The sequence below is a fragment of the Python bivittatus genome, unplaced genomic scaffold (assembly GCF_059951505.1).
Source record: "Python bivittatus isolate LINGU-HERP-01145 unplaced genomic scaffold, Pbiv_v1 ctg000840_np1212, whole genome shotgun sequence".
NCBI classification, from domain to species: Eukaryota; Metazoa; Chordata; class Lepidosauria; order Squamata; family Pythonidae; genus Python; species Python bivittatus.
Window position 1 is genome coordinate 19,943,933 of NW_028277113.1, and position 21,133 is coordinate 19,965,065.

General features: G+C 37.4%; 2 protein-coding genes across 41 annotated transcripts in view; one reads left to right on the forward strand and one right to left on the reverse strand.

Moving 5' to 3' along the window:
• The window catches only part of LOC112540344 (uncharacterized), a 542,784-nt gene that overhangs the window by 260,025 nt on the left and 261,626 nt on the right, over positions 1–21,133 (forward strand). For 14 of the 40 annotated variants that reach the window (XR_015793947.1, XR_015793942.1, XR_015793938.1 and 11 more), the window contains 3 exons: positions 77–123; positions 19,826–19,943; positions 20,495–20,682. The exons of 1 other annotated variant lie outside the window; for it this stretch is intronic. The gene's annotated coding sequence lies outside the window, so the exon portion shown is untranslated. Of the gene's footprint in view, positions 1–76; positions 124–5,454; positions 6,418–17,595; positions 17,802–19,825; positions 19,944–20,494; positions 20,683–21,133 lie in introns of those variants that run through there. 25 more of the 40 variants (XR_015793953.1, XR_015793950.1, XR_015793952.1 and 22 more) reach the window with 7 other exon arrangements.
• Positions 13,276–20,657, reverse strand: PRL (prolactin). The gene is made up of 4 exons (XM_007435042.3): positions 20,475–20,657; positions 19,315–19,422; positions 17,566–17,745; positions 13,276–13,683 (listed from the first exon to the last, which is right to left on the reverse strand). Exons 1-4 carry the CDS (start codon positions 20,622–20,624, stop codon positions 13,492–13,494), a joined length of 630 nt encoding a protein of 209 aa, XP_007435104.2. The 5' UTR covers positions 20,625–20,657; the 3' UTR covers positions 13,276–13,491.

The following is a 21,133-nucleotide window of genomic DNA, read 5'->3' on the forward strand; positions in this document are numbered from 1 at the left end:
CAAACAAAATTGGGTCTAGGGGGTCATTCTTCTCTGTAATAGATATCAGATAACAGACCTTTCCTCCTAATTTCAGGATGTACTCTCCAGTTGTGAGTGATAAACACTAACTCTACAGTACAGGTAAGCATGTTATAACTTGTATGGCCATTTGAACATCACTAGTTTACTAAGATAACTCACTAACTTGATAACCATTCTATAGTATTTTGAATAAGAAATAAAATAGGCCTTTAGATCTTATTTACTTATGCATGTGTCTTTGTGTGCACCCGTATGCACGTACAGCGTCCTCTCCACTTTCCGCTTTCTTTTGCCTGGCAAAGCCCAGGACAAAGTCACAAAGAGAATTCTGAATGTCAGGTTTTACTTTGATTCTCTTAAAAGATAGATTTTGATAACATTTTCTTGATTCATTTTTAGCCAAGAGGCTAGTACAAATTTTTGGATTCCATGACTGTTTCTCTCTTTTTCTTTTTCAACCAGTGTGTATGATATGATTCTCTACAATGTGGGGGACAAAAATAAATACATAAATAAAGAGGAATGGTGTAGGTAAAGATGCTGGGGCAGATGACTGGGAGTGTCAGACTGAGGTTCAGTCCTAATCTGTAGTGAATTGTTTCTAATATTCTTAAAACTGTGATTTTAGAATATCCTTACGTTTAAAAAATATAAGGATATTCTATAAAATGCAGTTAATTCTATCAACAGTCACACACAGAAAGGGGAAGTTTGACCCAATTCCTATATTCACCTATTGAGTTAACTCTGTGAAGGTAGAATTTATAAACCTCAAGCTGTGTGAATGTAAGCTTTTCACTTGATAGGAAACCTTGCCGAGAGGGCATTTGATCTGTTGAATGCGCTGTGGAGGGCGCTGGCATAGAAAGCAACGTTTAGATCTAGTGCACATTGTCTCACTCTCTTCCTTGACGTGAAATGTGCATATAGTTGGGAACATTAGATCAGGGTTAGGGAACTGGCTGGTCTTTCAGATGTTGCTGACTTCTACCCTGAATTAGGCTGTAGCTTTCCTCTTCACTCATAGCCTTTAACATAAAAAGAAAGAATTGCCCCAGATCTCATGTGAAATCCACTGCGACTGTCTTTACTGAATCAAGAAGGCTTTGTCAGTTAAATGAAGCGCCATATTTACAGCAGCAGTGTGTGTTATAGCATATTGTCAAGAGAAGTGGTCTTTTAAACTGTCACCTCTGTAAGGCAATACTGGATTTGTTGCAATAATGCTATTGAAAACTGATTTTCCCTCCTCGTGTCTTTAAGTAATTCAAGTAAGAAAATAAAGTGATTTTCCGAATGAAGAACTCTCCAAAGCGCCCTAAACCAAACACTTTAGTTCATCTCTTCCTTCACCCAAAATGAAAAAGAATGTAACTACAACCAGATTCCAGAAACAGAAATGAATTTTATTACAAAAGTCTGTTTGGGGAGACTGCTTCTGATCTCGTGGCAACTTCCAGTTAAACAGATCAGTTTCTTCACTGCTAAGCCCCCTCCTTTCCATTTCACTTCCATGTTTGTTGGCAATGTACATGGTGGAACTGGCATTTTCATATTTCAGTGCAGCAGAAGCCCCTTAAAGAAGACATTGCAAGAGAGAGAAAAGAAATACATTGCTTGCTCCCAAATGGTTTATTACCATCATATTTGCAATTCAGATCAGTTTTAAATTGACTGAAATTTTTGAACACATAGCAGGCAGTTTAAACTAATGATTGTCTAGAGGTTCATATCTGACATGAACTAAGGTTTTCTTTAAAACAAATAGCAAATAATTCTTCCCACAGAGTCAAAATGTCACAATTTAAAAGTATGCATTGTTTCCACATTGGTCAGTTCCACAAGAAACTCCCCACCCCACCAGCAAATGATTGATATTACAAAATCCTAGCTGATGCCATTTTACTTGATTTTAAAAGGATATATGTTATTGAGGTGCACACACACACACACACGTATTTGCACCTCAATAGGCTGACTGAAAATCCTTAAGGAAAAACACTCTCAAATATCCTCATTGTAAAATAAAGGGCCCTCGGGGCAGTGGTAGGCTTCAGTTGCCTAGCAACCCTCAGCAGGTAGCAGGGATACAGCTGCAGCTCTCCTGATTCTTTCCTAGAAATCTCCTTATATCTGTTTGTGTTAATCTTTAACCAGGCTTTTAAATGTTATATTTTTTTCTCTTCAGCTGGCAGCTTGCAGTAAGATGCAGCTTAGAATTCTTTCCCAAGGCATAATTTTAGGAGCAGCGGTTAAATATTTGAAGAACGATAAACCTGATCAGATTTAGCATTCATATACCGTCGTACCTTTGTCTGTTAATGCATCTGGAAGGTTTACAGAAAATATTTCCATAGTAAACCAGTAGATGTTTCTGACACACAATATGGAAGCTGCTTTTACTCCCCATAGCAAAATGTGTTTTCTAGCAACTGTTTTCCAATATGCAGGGATGATTACTCAGATAAACTACTTGGAATGTGGTTTAATTTTAGAAAGGAATTATAATCCTTTGGTGAAATTATACTAGGCATTATTTTTTAAAGGGCAGTTGATTTTATTTTATTATGAAAATAAATACATCAGCAGAAATGTTTGTTATGTAGCACTGCAGGATTTAACAGGAAAATATGCTCACACTGACGATCTAACCACCTGAAAAAGATTTTGGCGATTTTCTGCTTTCCATATGAAATAGAGGAAGAAAAATATCCTCCACTATGTTGCTATTCCTGAGATACTGATCTCAGTGGCTTTCATTTTAAAGACGTTGTCAACGTGGCATCTATCTTACGTATTTTCTACTTATGGCAAATAAAAATATTAAGGTGGTGAGCTAACTGAACAGTCTATGGGCCCAGATGAGTCTCTTTCATAAAGATGTTTTCTGTGACCATCATCACCCTACGAGAGAGCAACCGAACTAAGTTTCCAAAGGAAGCCAAAGCCATTAATGTAAGCTTCTAAAATGAACTCTAAAAAAGACAAATGGATATTGAGGAAAGAACTGAATTTTGTGTATACAACTGCATCTGCATATAACATTTACATATAAATGAGAATATGTCTGCAGGCAGAGTTGTATATGAAATAACCACGCTGTTGAACTCTCCCTCATTTTGCAAGAGTATCAGGAGGTACAAGAGCCATGTTGCTCCTGGGCTAGTCTGTGTCTTTATATTAATATTCCAAACCAAGCAGACACAAAACAGCTTGCCTGAAGATTGGTCTGTTACAGATAGCATAAGCTGGCAATTGTGAAAGAACTAAGTTTGTTGCTAGTTTCTGTTTGAACTCAATTTAAAAGGCTGCTCTTAAGCTCTAAACGGCTTGTGCTACAGATGCTCGAATGTTTGTGTAGTAGTTAGGAATGCATTCAACCATTAACATCTTTAGAGGCCTAGTTTGCTATACCTTTACCTTCTAAAGTAGTTGTAAAATAGACATCTTTTCAGCTGGGGCATTTAAACCTTGGGACTGGCTTTCATTTCAATACATGTAATTACCTACCATTGCTGCTTTTAGGCAACAATTTACCAAGCAGTTTTATTCCTTGCTAGCATTTAACAGAATCTGGATTTCTTGTTGCTACTGCTTCTTGACTCTATCTTGCCATGTTTTTCTTGGTCATTGGTAGATAATGTTAGTTAGCTAAGAGGTATAATACAAATATTTTAATTAGCTAAGGCTGAATATGTAGTCATATCACCTGGGAATAAGACCCATCAGAATAAGTAAGACTTCTAAGACAATATGTGCAGAATTGAATCATAGTTAGAAAGAGGCTCTTATGCTGTCGAGTCCAACATCATTGACAGAGGACTGTGCAAAGCATTCAGAAGAGCTGCTCCACAAAAAATGCTTGCTGGACTGAAGCAGCTTTCTCTGAAGTATTGAAGTAGCCACGTCCCGTGAATGCATAGGTGCATGCACAGCTGCTTTGCTTTGCTGCTGGTCCTACCAATAAAGTTGTCTAAGTGTGCATGTGCAGACAGTTGGAGACAGCTTTTGAAGCAGCCACACAAGCCTTCCAAAGGAAGTGGTTGCTTCAGGGTTTTAAGGAGAAATGCTTTGTAAGAGCTAGCATGCTTTGCAAAGCACATCTTTCAAATATTTAGCACACCCTACTGTCCAGCTTCTACTTGAATACATCCAGCAAAGAGGAGCTCACCAACTCCATAGGTTATTGGATCCATTGTTGTACTGCTCTTTCTCATCAGAATTTTTTCTTGACATTCAGATAGAATCTGCCCATTCAGTGTTCTTTGCTCTGAGATAAATTGAACTGAATGTTAAATCATCCTTTCTGTCTGTACTAAGGAGACAAAAGACACTTAAGTCAGGAGTAGGTTTTTATGCTGTTTGCCTTACTGAAATTTATAAAAGTACTGTGAGTCTGCAAGAATAACCTTTGGCTGCTTGTACACATGTAACCAAGCAACAATAATAATCACAGACATAAACCAAAAACAGTAGTAACCCAATACAGTATATTCCTTCCGACCAAGATACACACCCTGTTATAATTACACATCCAGCACTGTGGTAGCTTACATATGCAAATAGGATAATGTCTATCACCACAGTCAGAAATCCTTGAATATCCAATAGTCCTGTTGACTGGAGCAACTACCATTTGTGTATCTCTTTGGGGGATAGATGCTACTAGTGGTAACTCAGGAATTCCAGTTGAGTCTCCAACCATGTCATTCACAACTACATCTTTCCATACCTCTTATCTCTTCAGCCAGTCAACATGTTGTGTTTCAGCATCAGAAGATTGCTTGACATTTTCAACTCTGTGCTCTGAACATTTCTCAGATTAGGGTTGAAAAAGTCCAACTTTGAACATAAGGTACAACCTAAGAACAATATCACTGGTATTTGATTTATTGTTGCATTTACAACATTGTCTTATGCAAGCAGAAATTTGCATGCTTTTGATTTAATGTGAAGTTGAATTTCCAGACATTGCTTGTAAAGCATTCTTGACACTTTGCACAAGCAATCTATTTGCACCTGGATCATATACTGCTGAAGTTCTATGTCTGATTCCATTCTTTTTCAGAAATATAAAAGCTGTTGAGCTACAAATTGTGATGGTCACAATTTTCAGGAAAACCTATTATTTCAGGATTCTATCACAGTGCTGATAAAACTCCATGAACTCAAGACTGGTGTGTGTATTCCAGCCATTCTGGATTGTTGAAGTTCCCAAGACAGTGCTGGGTCTCACCTAGTGTGCCTGCATCATCTCAGTGATGATGAAAAATGTTCATGCTCTGTGACACAAAACATGTGTATAGAATCCCCATCTAATAGGGCTGTTTTAGATTGTTTACTTTGTAGAGGTAAACAAGATAGGATGTCTACATTTGCACAATTTGGGGTATGTTTTAAAATTCTATTTTGTATCTCTGCCCTTCAAAGAACAAACCCCACTGCTGTATTCAAGCAGTTGCTGTGAGTGGAATCCCTTTTTATGGATTGAAGACTGACAATGGTGGATAATCAAGAAGATAAATTATCTCCTGTATAAAAGTTGGTTGAAACGTTTAACTCTCCAGAGAGTTAAATCAATCTATTTGTGCATACTTTCTTTCTGCATTTGTGAGGGAGTATGATGCAAAATCTATCAGGTGTTTACTGCCATCTTTCATGATGTGTGATATAACTGCTAATACCATCTTGGGAAACAACACAAGTCACTTTCACTGGTAAGTGTGAGTTATAATGTATGAGCACTATGTCCGATGTAACCATTTCTTTCCTTTCGTGAAAGCTTGTTTGTGTTGTTTTGCCCATTGCTATGACCTTCCCACTTGTAGTAAAGTGCTCAAGGGTTGTGGCACTCTGATTAAATTTGGCAAGAATCTGTTACATTAACAAATTCTAAAAAGGATCACGGCTGTGATATGACTTGAAGCATTCACAACTGCTTGAATTTTCTTGTACACTTGCATAGGCCTTGTATGCCCATTGTATGATTGCAGAATGTAATACTATGTTTAAAGGACTCATGTCTGTCCATTTCTGTAACGCTGCCTTGAGATTTTGCAGATGTACCTCATTGTTTTCTTCAATGACAATTATGTCATCTAAACAGCAGTGGGTGCCAGTTCAGCCTTGTAGTGTTTGGCCCATGGTTGTCTGCCAAAGCACTGGTGCAGATGCTATTCCCAAAACAAGTCTGCTACAACAATACCTTTTGTGTGAGAAACACTTCAGAATCTTCCTCCATTTCCATCTGTAAATAAGCCTCTGCCAAATCCATTTTGCTGAAATATCATCCCAAGTGAAGATAGAAAAAGAGTCCTGAATTCTAGGCAACGGGTATTGTCCAGTATGTAATAGTGGATTAATGGTAACTTTACATCCTGATTGTTCTTTTCTTTTTAGCTACTGGAACTGCAGGTATAGCTCAGTATTTCCGATCAGCTTTTGAAAGAACTCCCTCAGCTTCCATCTGATCAAGTTCAGTTTCTATATTTTTGCATATGACATGTGGAGCTGGACATGTTTTGTGAAAATTGGTGTTCTCCTGTTTTCACAACAAATACTGTACATCCAACATATCTTGCTGGTTATTGTATTTTACAATTCTAGGTATCATTCCAATGGGATTGATCTTTTTTGAGTATATATGTTTAATAGTATTTCTTATGGCTTTAGTTTAGCATCTCTGAAATGCTTATCAAATGTATTCTGAGATACAACTGATGTAGCAGAACTGGTATCACTTTTGGTGTGAGCCATATCGTTGGTCTAATTTCACATTTTATGCTCTAGATTTCCAGATTAGCAATCATTGTTTCACTTTCAGTATCAAGATTTTTGTCTATGACATCCACAACTTGTCTCCTTTTTAGGTAGTTGCTTAGTCGTTTATCTTTAGCAAATCATTTGCTTTTCCCTGAGCGACAGGTTTTTTGGATACTGTATATAATGTGATATTGCATTTGGATATGTTATACTGTATTGCATTTTCTACTACCTTGTGCTTTAAATCTGAATTGAATTGGTGCATGTAACTTCTGCCACAAGAATAACTCAGTTTTTATGTATCACCCTGTTTGCTATTGCAAGTTTATTCACATTTGCATTTACTCTTGTTTGCACCTCTCTAGTATCTCTAGCGGCAGTTTCCATGGAGATAGCAATTTCAAATATTTTCTTAAATGTTAAATCTAGAGACCATTTCCCCATTATTTCCCTATCCCTTCCCACCTATTCTACTAGGGAGCAGCTGCTGAGGGCTTCCACCTATCAAGAGGTATAGTGTGAGGGGGCCCAATGGCAAGCATTCCCTGTAGAAGCCCTCTTCTTCTAGAACAGCTTGCTCCCTGAAAATAAATGGCCCCTAACCTCATGGCCTTCCAGAAGCTGGTGGAAACATCACTCTTCCAGAGGGCCTTTGGGGATTGACATACTATGATGCTACTTCTTTTATAACTGTTTGGTTAGTAGTTTAATTGTAATGTAATTTTTTATTTATGTCTTTGCTTTTAACACTTCATTTCTGTAAGACACATAGAATCTGACTGGTTTCAAATGGTTGAAACCATTTGAAATATGAACCAGCAACATATAAAAATACAACTAATATTAAAACAGTGGATTATGTATTGCGGGGTTATTTTAAGTGGTAGGTCTTCAATATCAAAGTATGGAAAAATAGGGGATTTGCCGATCTCTCCCTGGATCAGCATTCTAAACTTTCTGGGTCATGTCTGTTGAACTCAATTGTTGTACCTGTCACTGACGAAACAAAGAGCTAGGCTTCAGCCTGAAATCAGTCTCAAGGGTCTTGTGGGTTCTTATGGGAGAAAGTAGTTCATGAGACTATTTAGGAGTTTCCTTCCACCAATAGAAATTATTCTTTCTGCTTTGCAGAAAGCAGTGTGGAAGAACTGTAATTAGTTAGTATTTTTCAAGATGAATAATGCAATAAATTATTGTTTGGGGCTGAATACCACAAAAAATGTTATTTCCAACAACATAGAAACAAAGTAGTACGTATTTAAAATGGGCAGCCTTCCCACACTTTAACTGAAACCTTTGAACACATCTGTATATTTAATCCCAGTGCTACTCCACAATTTAGCAATAAAACCAGATCAGGTATTTATATTTGTTAGTGATTTTTATATACAGATGGTATTCTGTTAGAGTGTCAGGTAATTTGAAAATATGTGCTATATGGCATGTTATGGATAATAAAAGACTATATAGAAAAATAATTTGTAGTGATTTAGATAATTGGGTCAGTCACCTATTCCTAATTTCCTTTAGCCAGTATCTTGCTAAATGTTTTTCTCAAGCATCACATATAACTTTTTCAGTCTCAGACTGAAATATAATGTGGACATTTATTTGAAACTCCTTATATGGTATCATTAAGCTGACAGGTATACAAAAAGAAATTTCTTAACTCAGTTTAAAAAATAACAGATTGAGCAAGTTGCTTTATGATGATATATTTGTAAAGCAAAGACAGGCAATTTTTCATGGCCTGACAGTTGCATTGGACTCCCCTCCCCACTAAGCATTGCAGTGGGTGGGGACAGTAAAAATAATCTTTGAAACCTGCAGAAGGAATTATTTAAAAGGATACAGACACAAACAGAAAAAAAGCTAAAGTCAGAGTGGTATAGAATAAAATAATGAATACTATAGACTTTTAAAAATCCTGGTTTTCTGCTAATTTTCAGTGGCAATCAGATGGAATTACAGAAGCCAAAAATATAGCTGCCTACTCCTGCTATAAAGTAACATAGCAAGCAGAGTTGTAGAGAAAATTAGCATTAATATATTGAAATGGTGCTTCAGCCTGATAATGATTTTCCCAAGTGAATGTTGTCATAGAAGTGGGGAAAGGAGTAGCTTACACTGAAAGTGTAGTGAACCACGTGATTTATTTTGCATATGTGCTGGGCCTTCTGGGGTATGGGTGTGTGAGAGAGAAAAACATCAATACTTTATTCTAGAAGAAAAGCAACACTGTCATTGCAGGACTTCAAAAACAGTTTCTATATAGCAGTGTTTCTCAACCGTGGCAACTTGAATATGTGTGGACTTCAACTCCCAGAATTCCCCAGCCAGTATTCTGGGAGTTGAAGTCCACACATCTTCAAGTTGCCAAGGTTGAGAAACACTGCTATATAGAATCATTGGGACCAATGCTATTCAAGAAAAAAATATCCCAGAATTTCCACTGGGTATTTTTGAGGCTATAGATCTTTCTAAATGGACTTTTTGAATTCTGCACAAGCTACAATAAAATAATATAGGAAATAGACATCTAAAATCCAAATTCATTTCACACTGTATTTTCTATGGAAATATCTTGCTTTTGAAATGGTGTGGGAGAGAATTCCCACAAAGAATTCCTAATGGAATAAAAAGAAAACTTGGGTGTTAATAAATAAACTAATATAATCAGTAAACAAGGCAAGGCAAGTAAAGTGGTTAACCTGTTAGATTAGGCCCAGGAGACCCAGGCTCAACTCCACCTATATTTTCTTTCTCCAATCTACTTCACCTAGTGGTTGTTGTGGAAAAGATGAGAGGGATGAGAGTTATATATGCAGACTTGAACTCTTAGTGTAAACATGAGATATAAAACTGACTAAATAACTAATTAAAATTAAGAATTTTGTAAGTAGTTTAAAGACCAAAGTAGAGAGCCTCTAGTTTTTGAATTACACAAAACACATGCTGGTGGCGGGGGGGGGGGGGGGGTAGTTAAAAAAAAAATCAAGAAAACACCAGCCTGACTATTCCTAAGTAATATATATATGTTAGTAATTCGCAAATAATTCTTGCTGCCACAATCTAGAGTATCTAGAGGGATACTGTAGAACAATGTTTCTCAACTTGGCAACTTTCAGATGCGTGGACTTCATCTCCCAGAATTCCCCAGCTGGCTCAATTCTGGGAGTCGAAGTCCACACATCTGAAAGTTGCCAAGGTTGAGAAACACTGCTCTAGAATTTGTTACAAAATAATCAGAGACAACAAATTTGGCTTTTTTGGAAGGCCTTTGAAGATTGATTAGTCTGAGTAGGACCAATACCAGAATGTAGGATTATATTAATTGGTCATTGTTTTTTTGTCATATGTATTTTTCTCATGATATTTATTATATTACCTGTATCTATAAATTGTCTACTCATTAGAATCTGCAGGATTGAAGCAATATAGAAATTTAATAAATAAAACTTGCTACATGACCACCTATAAACTTAGGTACTACCCAGTGTCAGACATTATATTATTAAAATAATTTACCATGGAACTCTTAGAGAATGCTTTGGTATATATGTATATGTATAGACTCAGACTTTTCCTTTATGAATTTCTGACTTAGACTTGTGCAATTTAAAATTGATGATACTGGCCTATAGCTAGTTATCTTGCACTATTTATTATTAGCAATTGCTGATGGAAGTTCAACCACATATGGAAGCCAAAAATTCTAGAATTTCTTCTGCTTCAGTAAGTGGAGGTTTCATAATCACAGCTGGTTTGCTACACATTCAAGAATATGCCCAGAGTTGTAAATCCATATCGATGCCTGCAAAGATGATGTCTTGTTTGCAATCCTGTGAAAATGAGCCATGCATCCATGGTATTGGGTGCATCATATTAGGCATATTCAGTGCATTGTAGGGAAATCAGTAACTGACACTATAGGCATTAATAAATTAGATCAATACTAGGAATTGAATTTCTCATAAAATTGAAATATGACAGGCATTCTTGTAGTGACAAGTGGTTCACAGAACTGTGATAAGAACTTTTTGTATCTGTTTAATTTATGAGCAACAAAAGTCCCGATTACTAAAAGATGTTTGCTTCATTTTTTGATATACAGTGGAACCTCGGGTTACGAACGCCTCTGTTAACGAACTTTTCGGGTTACGACCAGCTCCAGCTGCAAAAATTTACCTCGATTTGCGAACTCCGCCTCAGGATACGAGCAGGATACGCGGCCATTTTCCCTCCCGTGACACGGTCCGCGGCCATTTTTCTGCCCCTGACACGAGGTCTGCGGCCATTTTTCCGCCCCTGACACATCCGTGGCCATTTTCCACTCCTGACACGTGGTCCGCGGCCATTTTTCCTCCCCTGACACATGGTCGTAGGGAGGGGGACTCTCCCTCCAAGCAATAGCCGCTTCCCTGTCCTCCACGCCAGAACGGATTAACAGTAATTACATTGAACCTTATGGGAAAATTTCCTTCGGGTTGCGACCAATTTGGGGTGCGACCAGAGTCACGGAACAAATTAAATTCGTAACCTGAGGTTCCACTGTAGCAGGGAACAAAATTATCAGCCCCACTAAGTTTACTGCTCCTGAGTCTGCTTTTATATTGCCTTGTTGACACCAAGCATGACTCTTGATGCAAGAATCTTTGTAGCCTACTGGCTACACTACAAGTATTGTAGGCAGGTAAGTTAATTAAACAGGCTTCATGGTACTTAATGGCAAGTACCACTTTAAAATGATGTATTCACTACAGAGCTATTCAAAAGGCAGAATCAGGATGATTGATCACCTAGAGTTTTAGTCTAAAGTAACTTAAGTCCTTTTGTCTGCATCAATATATCAGAGATTTTCCAAGGACAGAGCCATTCCCTGATAAGATTATCAGGACTTCCAGCTTCCACCCAGGAGAGTGCTATAACTGCACACTCACCACTTTTATTGATTGTTTGACACTTCTAAAACCAAAAAGGATGCACAAAGGAAAGCCTAACAAATTGTCCTGAAAGTATGGAGATTAAGGTTCCGCGAAATATTATCAATTTGAACAGAAAAGCAGCATTTACATCAAGTAAATAAGTTTTTTTCAGAATTTGGAAATTGAAGTATTGGTAAAATATATTTAGAGCAATATCATTAAGAACACTTTAGAGTTTTTACATTTTATAAAGTTCTTAGTGTAGAAACTATATGTAGTTGTTTGCAGAGCTCCTGGTAAAACTGTTTCTGGCATATGATAAAGATTGCTTTGATTGCTTTATATGAGTAAAATGGCATACACATGCTTTGGAGATAGATTGTGTGTTCTTATTTTATCAAAAGTCTAATTGATAAAAGCTTGAACTCTATACAACACATCTTTTGCCCGTTTCTCGTCCTTCACTGAGATCCCTGATGGGATAGGTGAAGTGCAATAGTTACCAAGATCCATAAAATTATGATCACTAATAACCATACCTAGATCTCAAAATTCACAGATCTGTACAATGTCAGCCCCAGATCTAGACATTTTTCCATACAGGAAAGTGAAAGGTAAACATAATGCCCAATGTTACATTGAACACTGAGATTGAAAGTGAAATCAAGAAAATAGATTCCTTTAGAATGGCCTATATGTTTTGGCCTGTTATTTTCAGGAATGAGTACCATTGTTGCAAATAAAAAAGAGACTTCTCACAGTGATATGAATGCAATTATTGAAACAGGGAATGGACACAGACTGCCCCTCCCTCACAAAAGAGACAAGCTTGCAGCCTCAAATCATAGAAAAAGCAAAAGGAAAAACAGACGAGTTCTGCTTCCCTAAATTGCTATATATAAACATCTCATTTGAAAGTAGGGTACCCACTTGAATTCTTATGTTATAACTTTAATACATTCCCTGTTAGACAAAGGTCTTACAGTTTAGTTCCTTGGATTAACTATTTACAGCCTGGATTGGAGGAGGGAAGTCAGACCCAGACGATGGCACTGGACACAAGTCCTAGAATTCTTGATTTTAATTGAAAATCCAGTCGTCTGAGTAGGGTTGTCTCTTCTTGTATAGAAACTCCACAATATCCAGCAGCTCTATAAAGCTGGCAACCAAGAAGTCAGCATTTCAAAAGATTTAAATCAGACATGCACTAATTTGGAGGAAGTGGTATATGGCTTAGAGCTATACCTGGCCTTTTAGTACCATATTGTGAGATGAATCTCAAAGAGTAGGTAGGATCAGGACAAGAACTAAATTTGATTTTATTTAATTTGCAATTAAAGTAAATTAATGTATTTAATCTTTCCCCCTTTTTTGTCACATTCAAAACTACAGTTTTGGCAGCAGTTTTGGAGGAGTTCTAAGGATTGTATCGAACGCATTTGGGAGTTGCATGTAACTCTGGGTCCCACTGATATGCCCCATTGTTTTACACCCAGTTCCAACTTTCAATAAATATAATCTCTTTGCATATTTTCAGTGTTTTATTGCTTGATTTGAATATTGCTGCAATCTGAATGAAGAAGTCTAAAGTGCTCTCAACAGAAAAAATAATTGTTTATCTGACAGTTTAACCAGAGAAAAGTGAGCGTAATGGGGCTCTAAATCTTTTCCTGCAAGCTGAGATTTTTCTATAAAGTGTACATAAAAGCAGTGAGGCTAAAAGCAGATTATTTTAAAAAGATGTGGTGCTATCATTTTAATTAAGTGAGACCACAGCTGTTCAACAATTGCTGTCATGGATGAGGCGACACTTCAGGAGTTTCAGATAGTTGTCAATTTTGTGGGAGTCCCGACGCAAACAGTGCAGCAGATTGTAGAAGGCAAAGAGGCGAGAATCTTCATCAGCGAGTTGGAGGGATGGGAGCCCAGTCCATCTAGAATAGACTTCATTGCCTAAGTCACCTGGGTGAACCTAAGGAAAGTGCAAAATTAAAAAAAGAAAACTTCAAAGATTTCACAATTGCTAGGAATGTCTTGGTCAGTCTTTAGAGCAGAGATGCACAACTTACATACAACCCCATTTAGTATGGTAGATTGAGAGCCACACTTTCAAAATTGGTGGGGCCAGGGCCCTGTGGGAAATACAGGAATTCTTAAGAGATAAAATGTGTGCTTTAAATATCTTCAAGGTTTAAAATAACTGTTTTGCTTCTAAAATACCCCCATCTTTCAATAGATACTGTATAGATTATATCTATATCTATATCGAGCCAATTTGGTGTGGTGGTTAAGGCATCAAGCTAGAAACGGGAGACTATGAGTTCTAGTCCCACCATAGGCACAAAGCTGGCTGGGTGACCTTGGGCTAGTCACGCTACCTCAGCCCTAGGAAGCAGGCAATGGCAAACCATTTCTGAAAAATCCATGCCAAGAAAACTGCAGGGACTTGTCCAGGCAGTCTCTGAGAATTGGACACGATTGGATTAATAGAAAAAAAAAATAGATATAGACGTAGACATAGACATAGACATAGACATTTGACTTCCTTGGAGAGGGTACATCTAAATTCATCAGAGCAGCTCCCCAGATACCTCGTTGTGTCTCCGACACACATTTATGACTAGAGACAGATATGATAAAAATTGACTCAAGAGTGTGTCTAGCTTTTATAAACCTTTGGTTAAAGCTTAACTTTTATCCTGAGACCCTAGCACCATTAATTCTCCAGGACAGTTTTCAATCTACATGGATCAAGGCTGTTGAATCTAAACTTTTAAATCTAGGCTACTCTCCTTCCTCAGTTCTGAAGATGAAATACGATCAGGTGAAGCAAACCCTGAAGCAAAGGATAAAGGATACGGAGTGGAAGCCTATCTAGGGAAGGCCCCAGCCTTCCTGTCACCAGTACACAACAGATATATTGTTATTGCTGCCAGCTATCTTACACAGCTAGAAACACCCAACCATCAGAAAGCTTTCTCTCTTGCCTGATGTCATGTACTCCCCTCTGCACTACTGGATGGTAAATATAAAAAAATACCACTGGCTGAAAGGCTCTGCCCCTGTGGTTCCAGGGTGTATATGGAACCACAGGGGCAGTGGAAACTACAGAACATGTTCTTCTTCGATGCTCCTTTTACGGAGACATTTGAACCAGATTCATCCTACCTCTGATCGCTCGGACTCAGCCTATGCCCAGATACTGCTTATAGATGAACTGCCTTTTGTTACAGCGCAGGTGGCTAGGGTTGTGCAGCAGCACGGAAGATCCGCCAGACCCTGATGGGCCAATTTTCCGCTAGCTAAACATGTTCTATGTAAATAGAATTCATTCAAATTTTAGATATTATCAATTTTTTGTAATTTTAGATGTTATACTTTATATAATTTTAATGTCTACTTTATAATTTAAATATAGACTGCATCCTGGACCTCACTCATAGATGCTAGTTAGGTTGTTTTATAAATGTATAAAAACTTTGTCTTAAATTTTATTTCATTTATTATCTATTAAGATAGACTTATATATATTGACAGAGTACTCTGCTTGTACTGTACTACAACTGTAATGAATTGATAGATATAGTTACAGATACAGTTGTAGATAGAGATATAGATATAGATATAGATATAGATATCCTTTCAATCAGTGTTGACTCCTGGTGACTGCCTGGACAAGTCCCTGCAGTTTTCTTAGCAATATTTTTGGAAGTGATTTGCCATTGCCTTCTTCCTAGGGCTGAGGGCTGAGGGACTGGCCCAAGGGCACCCAACTGGCTTCGTGCCAAAGGTGGGACTAGAACTCCCTGTCTCCCAGTTTCTAGCCTGGTGCCTTAACCACTACACAAAACTGGCTCTCATCATTTTCCAATGTATATATTTTAAAAAGCAGGGGTCAAAATGTCTGGTCCCATTAGCTTTGATAGTACCAAAAATGCTTGTGGCCCAAACTTTTTGCACCCCTGCCTTAGAGTACCGTAATATGACTGAAGATTTATCAGATAGTAATTTGGAATCTGAGAACATCTTGGCTTATATTTTAAAATGCCCAGTAATTAAAGCAGAGGAAGGTAAATTCATGGGGAGAATATTGTATTTGCTCCTCATTATAATAAAAGCCTTTATTTGGTGAAAGTAGGCAACTGAAATAATCTTCACCGAAAGTCTTACCTGTTTACTTTGCAGTTCTAATGTTCAAAGTGCTTTCTAATTATCTTGTATATATATCTTGTCATGAACTTGTAATATGAAACAGAGTTTCTTTTGGTGAAATGGAAGTAAAACATCTTGTACAAAACATATGCAGTGTTCAGATTTGAACATTAGATTGGGAAAGGTTCCTCTAGATGTTACAACCAACCTGTGTTATTTGGCAGTTCAACAGAGGCAAGCTGAAAACACCAGCAAGCAGTCTAAAGGACAAATACATTATTTCTAGGATTTGGGGGGGATTAAAGGCTGAATATCTTACTATGGAAAAAAAGAGACACTCTACCTGATGTTGTGTAATTAATTCAAGAAAACAGTGGCAGGAAAGTTTAAAGAAACTGCTGAGGAATGAATAATAGGGCTTGTCAGGATCCCATCTAGGTATTAGCGATCTAGGACCCATGTGCGCTAGTGAAACATTGGCAGGTAATGATCATCTGAAATGCTTGAACATGCAGGCATTTTCAGATAAGTGTTGCAAGCATGACTTGCACTAATTTGATGGAGGGCAGTCATATTAGCCTGTTCCTGATGGATCAGGGAAAAAGAGCAAATACAGTCTCTACCCGCGATATGGTTGTGAAAAACATTTGTACTTTACATGGTTTTAGTGCCCTTCCTTAGAACAGACAGCTACTTCTTCTAGGAGTATTTAAATTTTACATAGAAAATGCTGCATAGGTGTCTTGCTATAAAAAATAACTGTATCAACTGAAGGAAATGTAAATGTGAAAAGAAAATAATGGCTTGCATTTTATTTTTAAAATTGCTTAGAAATACCTCATTTGATGAATTTACTTTTCAGCTACTTTCCTTCAGTTTCATAGTAGATTTTGCCTTTGACACGTAAGAAATTAAGCTAATAAATTAATGACAATTCAGAAACATTCTTGGTTCAAACAAATGTGTAAAGAAAGAATGTTAGCTTAACACTTTTAATCCATTACTGTATAAAGTATGTACAAGATATGCAACAGCTTTTATTTATTACCTTCATTAACCATGGCACAGGCTTACTAATTCTGTTACTTTTCTAAGGCACATAGCTATATATGTTAAAAAGTTTTACTGACTGTTTTCAGGGTAACTATATGATATAGTAAGTATGTAATATGCAGTTGATTTTGAGATTTTTCTTGTAAGATCAGTTTTTGTTTTTGTTTTTTAGTATTAGCCTGCATAGGGCAAGAAGAAGTTTAAATTCCCTCTCTGCAAGAAAGTGTTAAAAAGAAAAAATGGTATCAAAGAAAGTTATTCTTTTTTCAGCACTTTCATGTGCAAGGGAATAGTGTTAATTTTATAAAATATGAGGTAGGAGGAAAGATTAAAGTCTCCTATCCTGTATGCTGATTCTCAGTCTAGGTTGGGCCATATATTTGCTTTAGTATTAAGAAAAATTAGAAGATAAGCTTTCTGCTTTGTTGTTTGGCCCTTAGTAACTTTTTTATTAGTAAAGAACAAGATACTTGGCTACTTCTTATAGATGCCAAACAGATCTCTACATCTGAAAGGCTTTGCTGGCACTTTTAACTTTCTTTCTTTGAAGCCTTTTAGTCCAAACAAACAAACAAAAAATTCTGTCTCATTTTATACATTCTGAATAGTGTTATGAAGCTGGAAGGACTTCAGAGGACTTTTGACTCACCCGTCCAACTATTTTCTCCATCCCCTCTAGAAGTCGTTTATTTTGCTCCTCAATCTCCATGGCCTTCCAGAGAATGGTATCAGGAGCTTCTTTGATTCTTTGCACCTCAGAGACCAGATGTAATAGAGGGTCATTCCAGGAACGGAGTACACTCAAGACTAGATTTAGGAGGTCCTCATGCTGTTCATTAGCAACAAAATTGTATAATTAGTGTGCAAAATCTACACAGGAGATAGGTAAGATTCTTATCAAAACTGCCTTAAAATGTCCTTACTGCAAGTTTATATCTATCTATTTATCAGATATAGCTAAACTAGAGGCTGTAGTGCAATTCCCAGTTTTTTTTCTTTTTTTAAAATATAACTAAATAAGAGAATGCCCTAAATATCACACTATCAGTAAATTCTCTGCAGTATTATGTGCCGGTAGAAATCACTCCATCTCTGTTGCATAGAATGCCATTTAATCTAAAGATTAGCCTGAGTATTAATGATACATTTTTAGAAATATGGGATCCAGAAAATATTTGAAGATATAATGGAAGATGTAATCTGTGGTAGGCGATTTAATACCTCATCCTGAAGCATTTACTCTGTCTACATCCAGTCCTGCAAACATGCCCAGGCACAGGGCTGATTTCAAGTGTTTTGCTTCTGGGGAGATTTCTTTTCTTTTGAAACTTTGCCACTGCTTGGGGTGAGCTGAAAGATCAAAGGGTTTTTTGCTTTCCTAGGATCCTCCTAACTATTGTGCTGTCCTTGAGACCTCTCCAATGTTGACACTATCACTTTTCACTTTCCTTACATAACAAAATACATCTATTCTGTGGCATCAATTTCCTCCTGCTTCTCTTGGGAGAAGAGCTATTGTGCTACTATATTGAAAGGCTCAAACATCCCAAGTAGCCCGTGCAAACACAGATAAATACCAAGCACATACATATCTCAAATATTTGTGGCACATGTTTTGGTTTCTGAAAAGGCAGATTATTCAGCGGATGAATGGCATTTGAAATTTGAAAGTGAATCAATAGGAATGGGCTCTCGAGTGACACCTTGACATTCCAGAGATTTCCTCTTCAAGTGCCAGAGTAGAAACTTATTTTTACAATTTGATTATTCAGTCAGGTGTGTTTTATTTCCAAAACTGGGACATAGAGGAAAACTGTGATACAAGAGACCATTGCAGTGGAGTTCTAGCCCCTGGCCTTTCAGAACTATTTTTCCCTCCTTGCCTGATGTGCTTTTCCATCCTGCTGTAGACTATATGGACAATATACTTTAGACCAGTGTTTCTCAACCTTGGGAACTTTAAGATGTGTGGATTTCAATTCTCAGAATTCCCCAGCCAGCATCTAGGAGTTGAAGTCCACACATCTTAAAGTTCCCAAGGTTGAGAAACACTGGTCTATAGTCTACTGTCTATGCATCTCCATACAGAAAAATACTATCTCCTCATCTCTCCTTAGAATAGATAATGATGCTTTCATCAACCCTCCTTGTACTTCTCCTGCCTTTGTGAAACACAGTCTTGTTTTGTATTGTGAATGGATTGTTTTACTTTTTCAGTCATATAGGTCAGAACATGCTTCCTTTTTTTGGCCTTTGCTTATTCCTACCACTTCCAGAGGTGGGGCAACGGTAGAGCTCCCCATTATAACTCTATGTACGGTAACTGCGCGCTTTGAAATGATTTCATTAGATTTCCAGTGAACTTGCTCACATCTGTCAACAAATGGGCATAACTTACATGTATCTGCTGAGCTTGTTCTTTATCTTCAGGAGTGGTTAGGGAAGAAGTATGGCAGCTGTTAATGGCTTTTGCAATAAACCCTCGGCCCTGAGCATAGCGTTCGTCCTGACGATAAACAAAGGTGACATTTAGTCAAGTAGATAATCAGGATTTTTGAGAAAGAATAGACTGTTTCTGGTTTTCACTGGTTGCTTTGTAAAATGTATCCTAGAGTTATGGAGGGCATTAATTTTGTCTCATAAACTTATTGCATGGCTTAGTCAAATGTGATTTGGCTCTAAGTATACTGTGGAAGGAAATCGGTTTGAAGCATCATGTTTTCCCATATTAATAAAAGCAGTTTATGCTATCTTGCAGGCATTTAGTTATTTTTCTCTGAACAAGGCTTTCACTTGGACATTTGTTACTTAGTTTTGCACATTTTCATTTTGTTACTTTAAATGACTTCTATGTATAGAAGACAGCGTTTTCCTTCTTCCACATCCTTTGTTGCTGTTCTGTTCCCCAGGGGAGATGAGGCTTTCACTACAATGGATCTATTAATGAAACTTAACTAGCTGCTCCATCCCATTTCCTACACTTGCGCCTTAAGAAATACAGAACATCTCACTTTAAAATGAATGGAGGTAAGCTTGTTTCACTGCTGAAAAGTGTATTAGAGCAGGTTCTGAAAACCCTGTTTCTCATCTCAACTTGAAGATATGAAATATAGTATTCTGTTGAATTCCCATTCTGGAAATGCACTTCAAATCTGTGTAGCTTACTTTATTGTGGGGCTTTGCTAACTTATTCACCAATAGTTTAAGAATCTTTAATTGCGATAAGCAATGAATGTTTGCTTGGTACCACCTAGCAATAATCAAGGCAGCCTTATGAAATTACACTTCTAAATAGATAATAAACATTGAACCAATACTTTACATTTTACCCATTGTGAAACTGAGCCAGAAGAAATAAGAAAACTATCACTAACAATAATGATTGCCTCTATAAAGTACTGGTGGGCAACCTGGGGCAGTTCAGATGTTGCTGATCTACAATTCCTGGCAAATCCAGAAAGCATCACGACTGGCAAGGGGTGCCTGGAGTTGTTGTTCAGGAACGCTCGGAGAGCCCCTGCTACAGGACTGGTTCTTTCCTTATGCCCAAATACTTACAAATTCATTGAACATTTCAGAAGACAGAGAGTGGATATAATGGGAGAGTTTAACAGCACGGTCAAAAAGGTCCCCAAGAGAAACCTGGCAAGTGTCGGACCCATTGGGACAAATGGGTGAAGATGTTACACACTTCCTTGAAAGGAACATATTAGCCAGCAGCACGGTGGCTAGAAACAGGCCTTGAAGATAAAGAAAAAAGAAGAAGGCAAGTATCCAGAAAATGAAGCAAAGCAAGCAAAAAGAAAATTCTATTTAGTATTCCATGACCTGTTACTCAAATGCTTGACTTCTTAAATAACCATATGTGAGGAATTCAACCTTTTCACGTTGGCGGAGGTAGAATATAAACCAGTCATAGCAATAATAAGTGTAAAAGTGTGGAAGCATAGTTGAACCCCTTTTCTTTCTGGCTGTTTCCAAGAGTGGCTTCCTTCTTGACAAACATATGGTTTTAAAATTAAATTTGAGGAAAGGTAACTAGGTCGCACTCTAGATTGTTGATTGTCTTGGGCTGCTGCCTACAAATTTTCAGCAGCTGTGCTGTTTAAGTTCCTTGGCATGATAACTTTGAAGGGAGGTAGTGCTGAATATCTTAAGAGAGCAGGTTTGAGAATATGTCTCATACAAAATCTTTTAAATTAATTACTGATAAATTG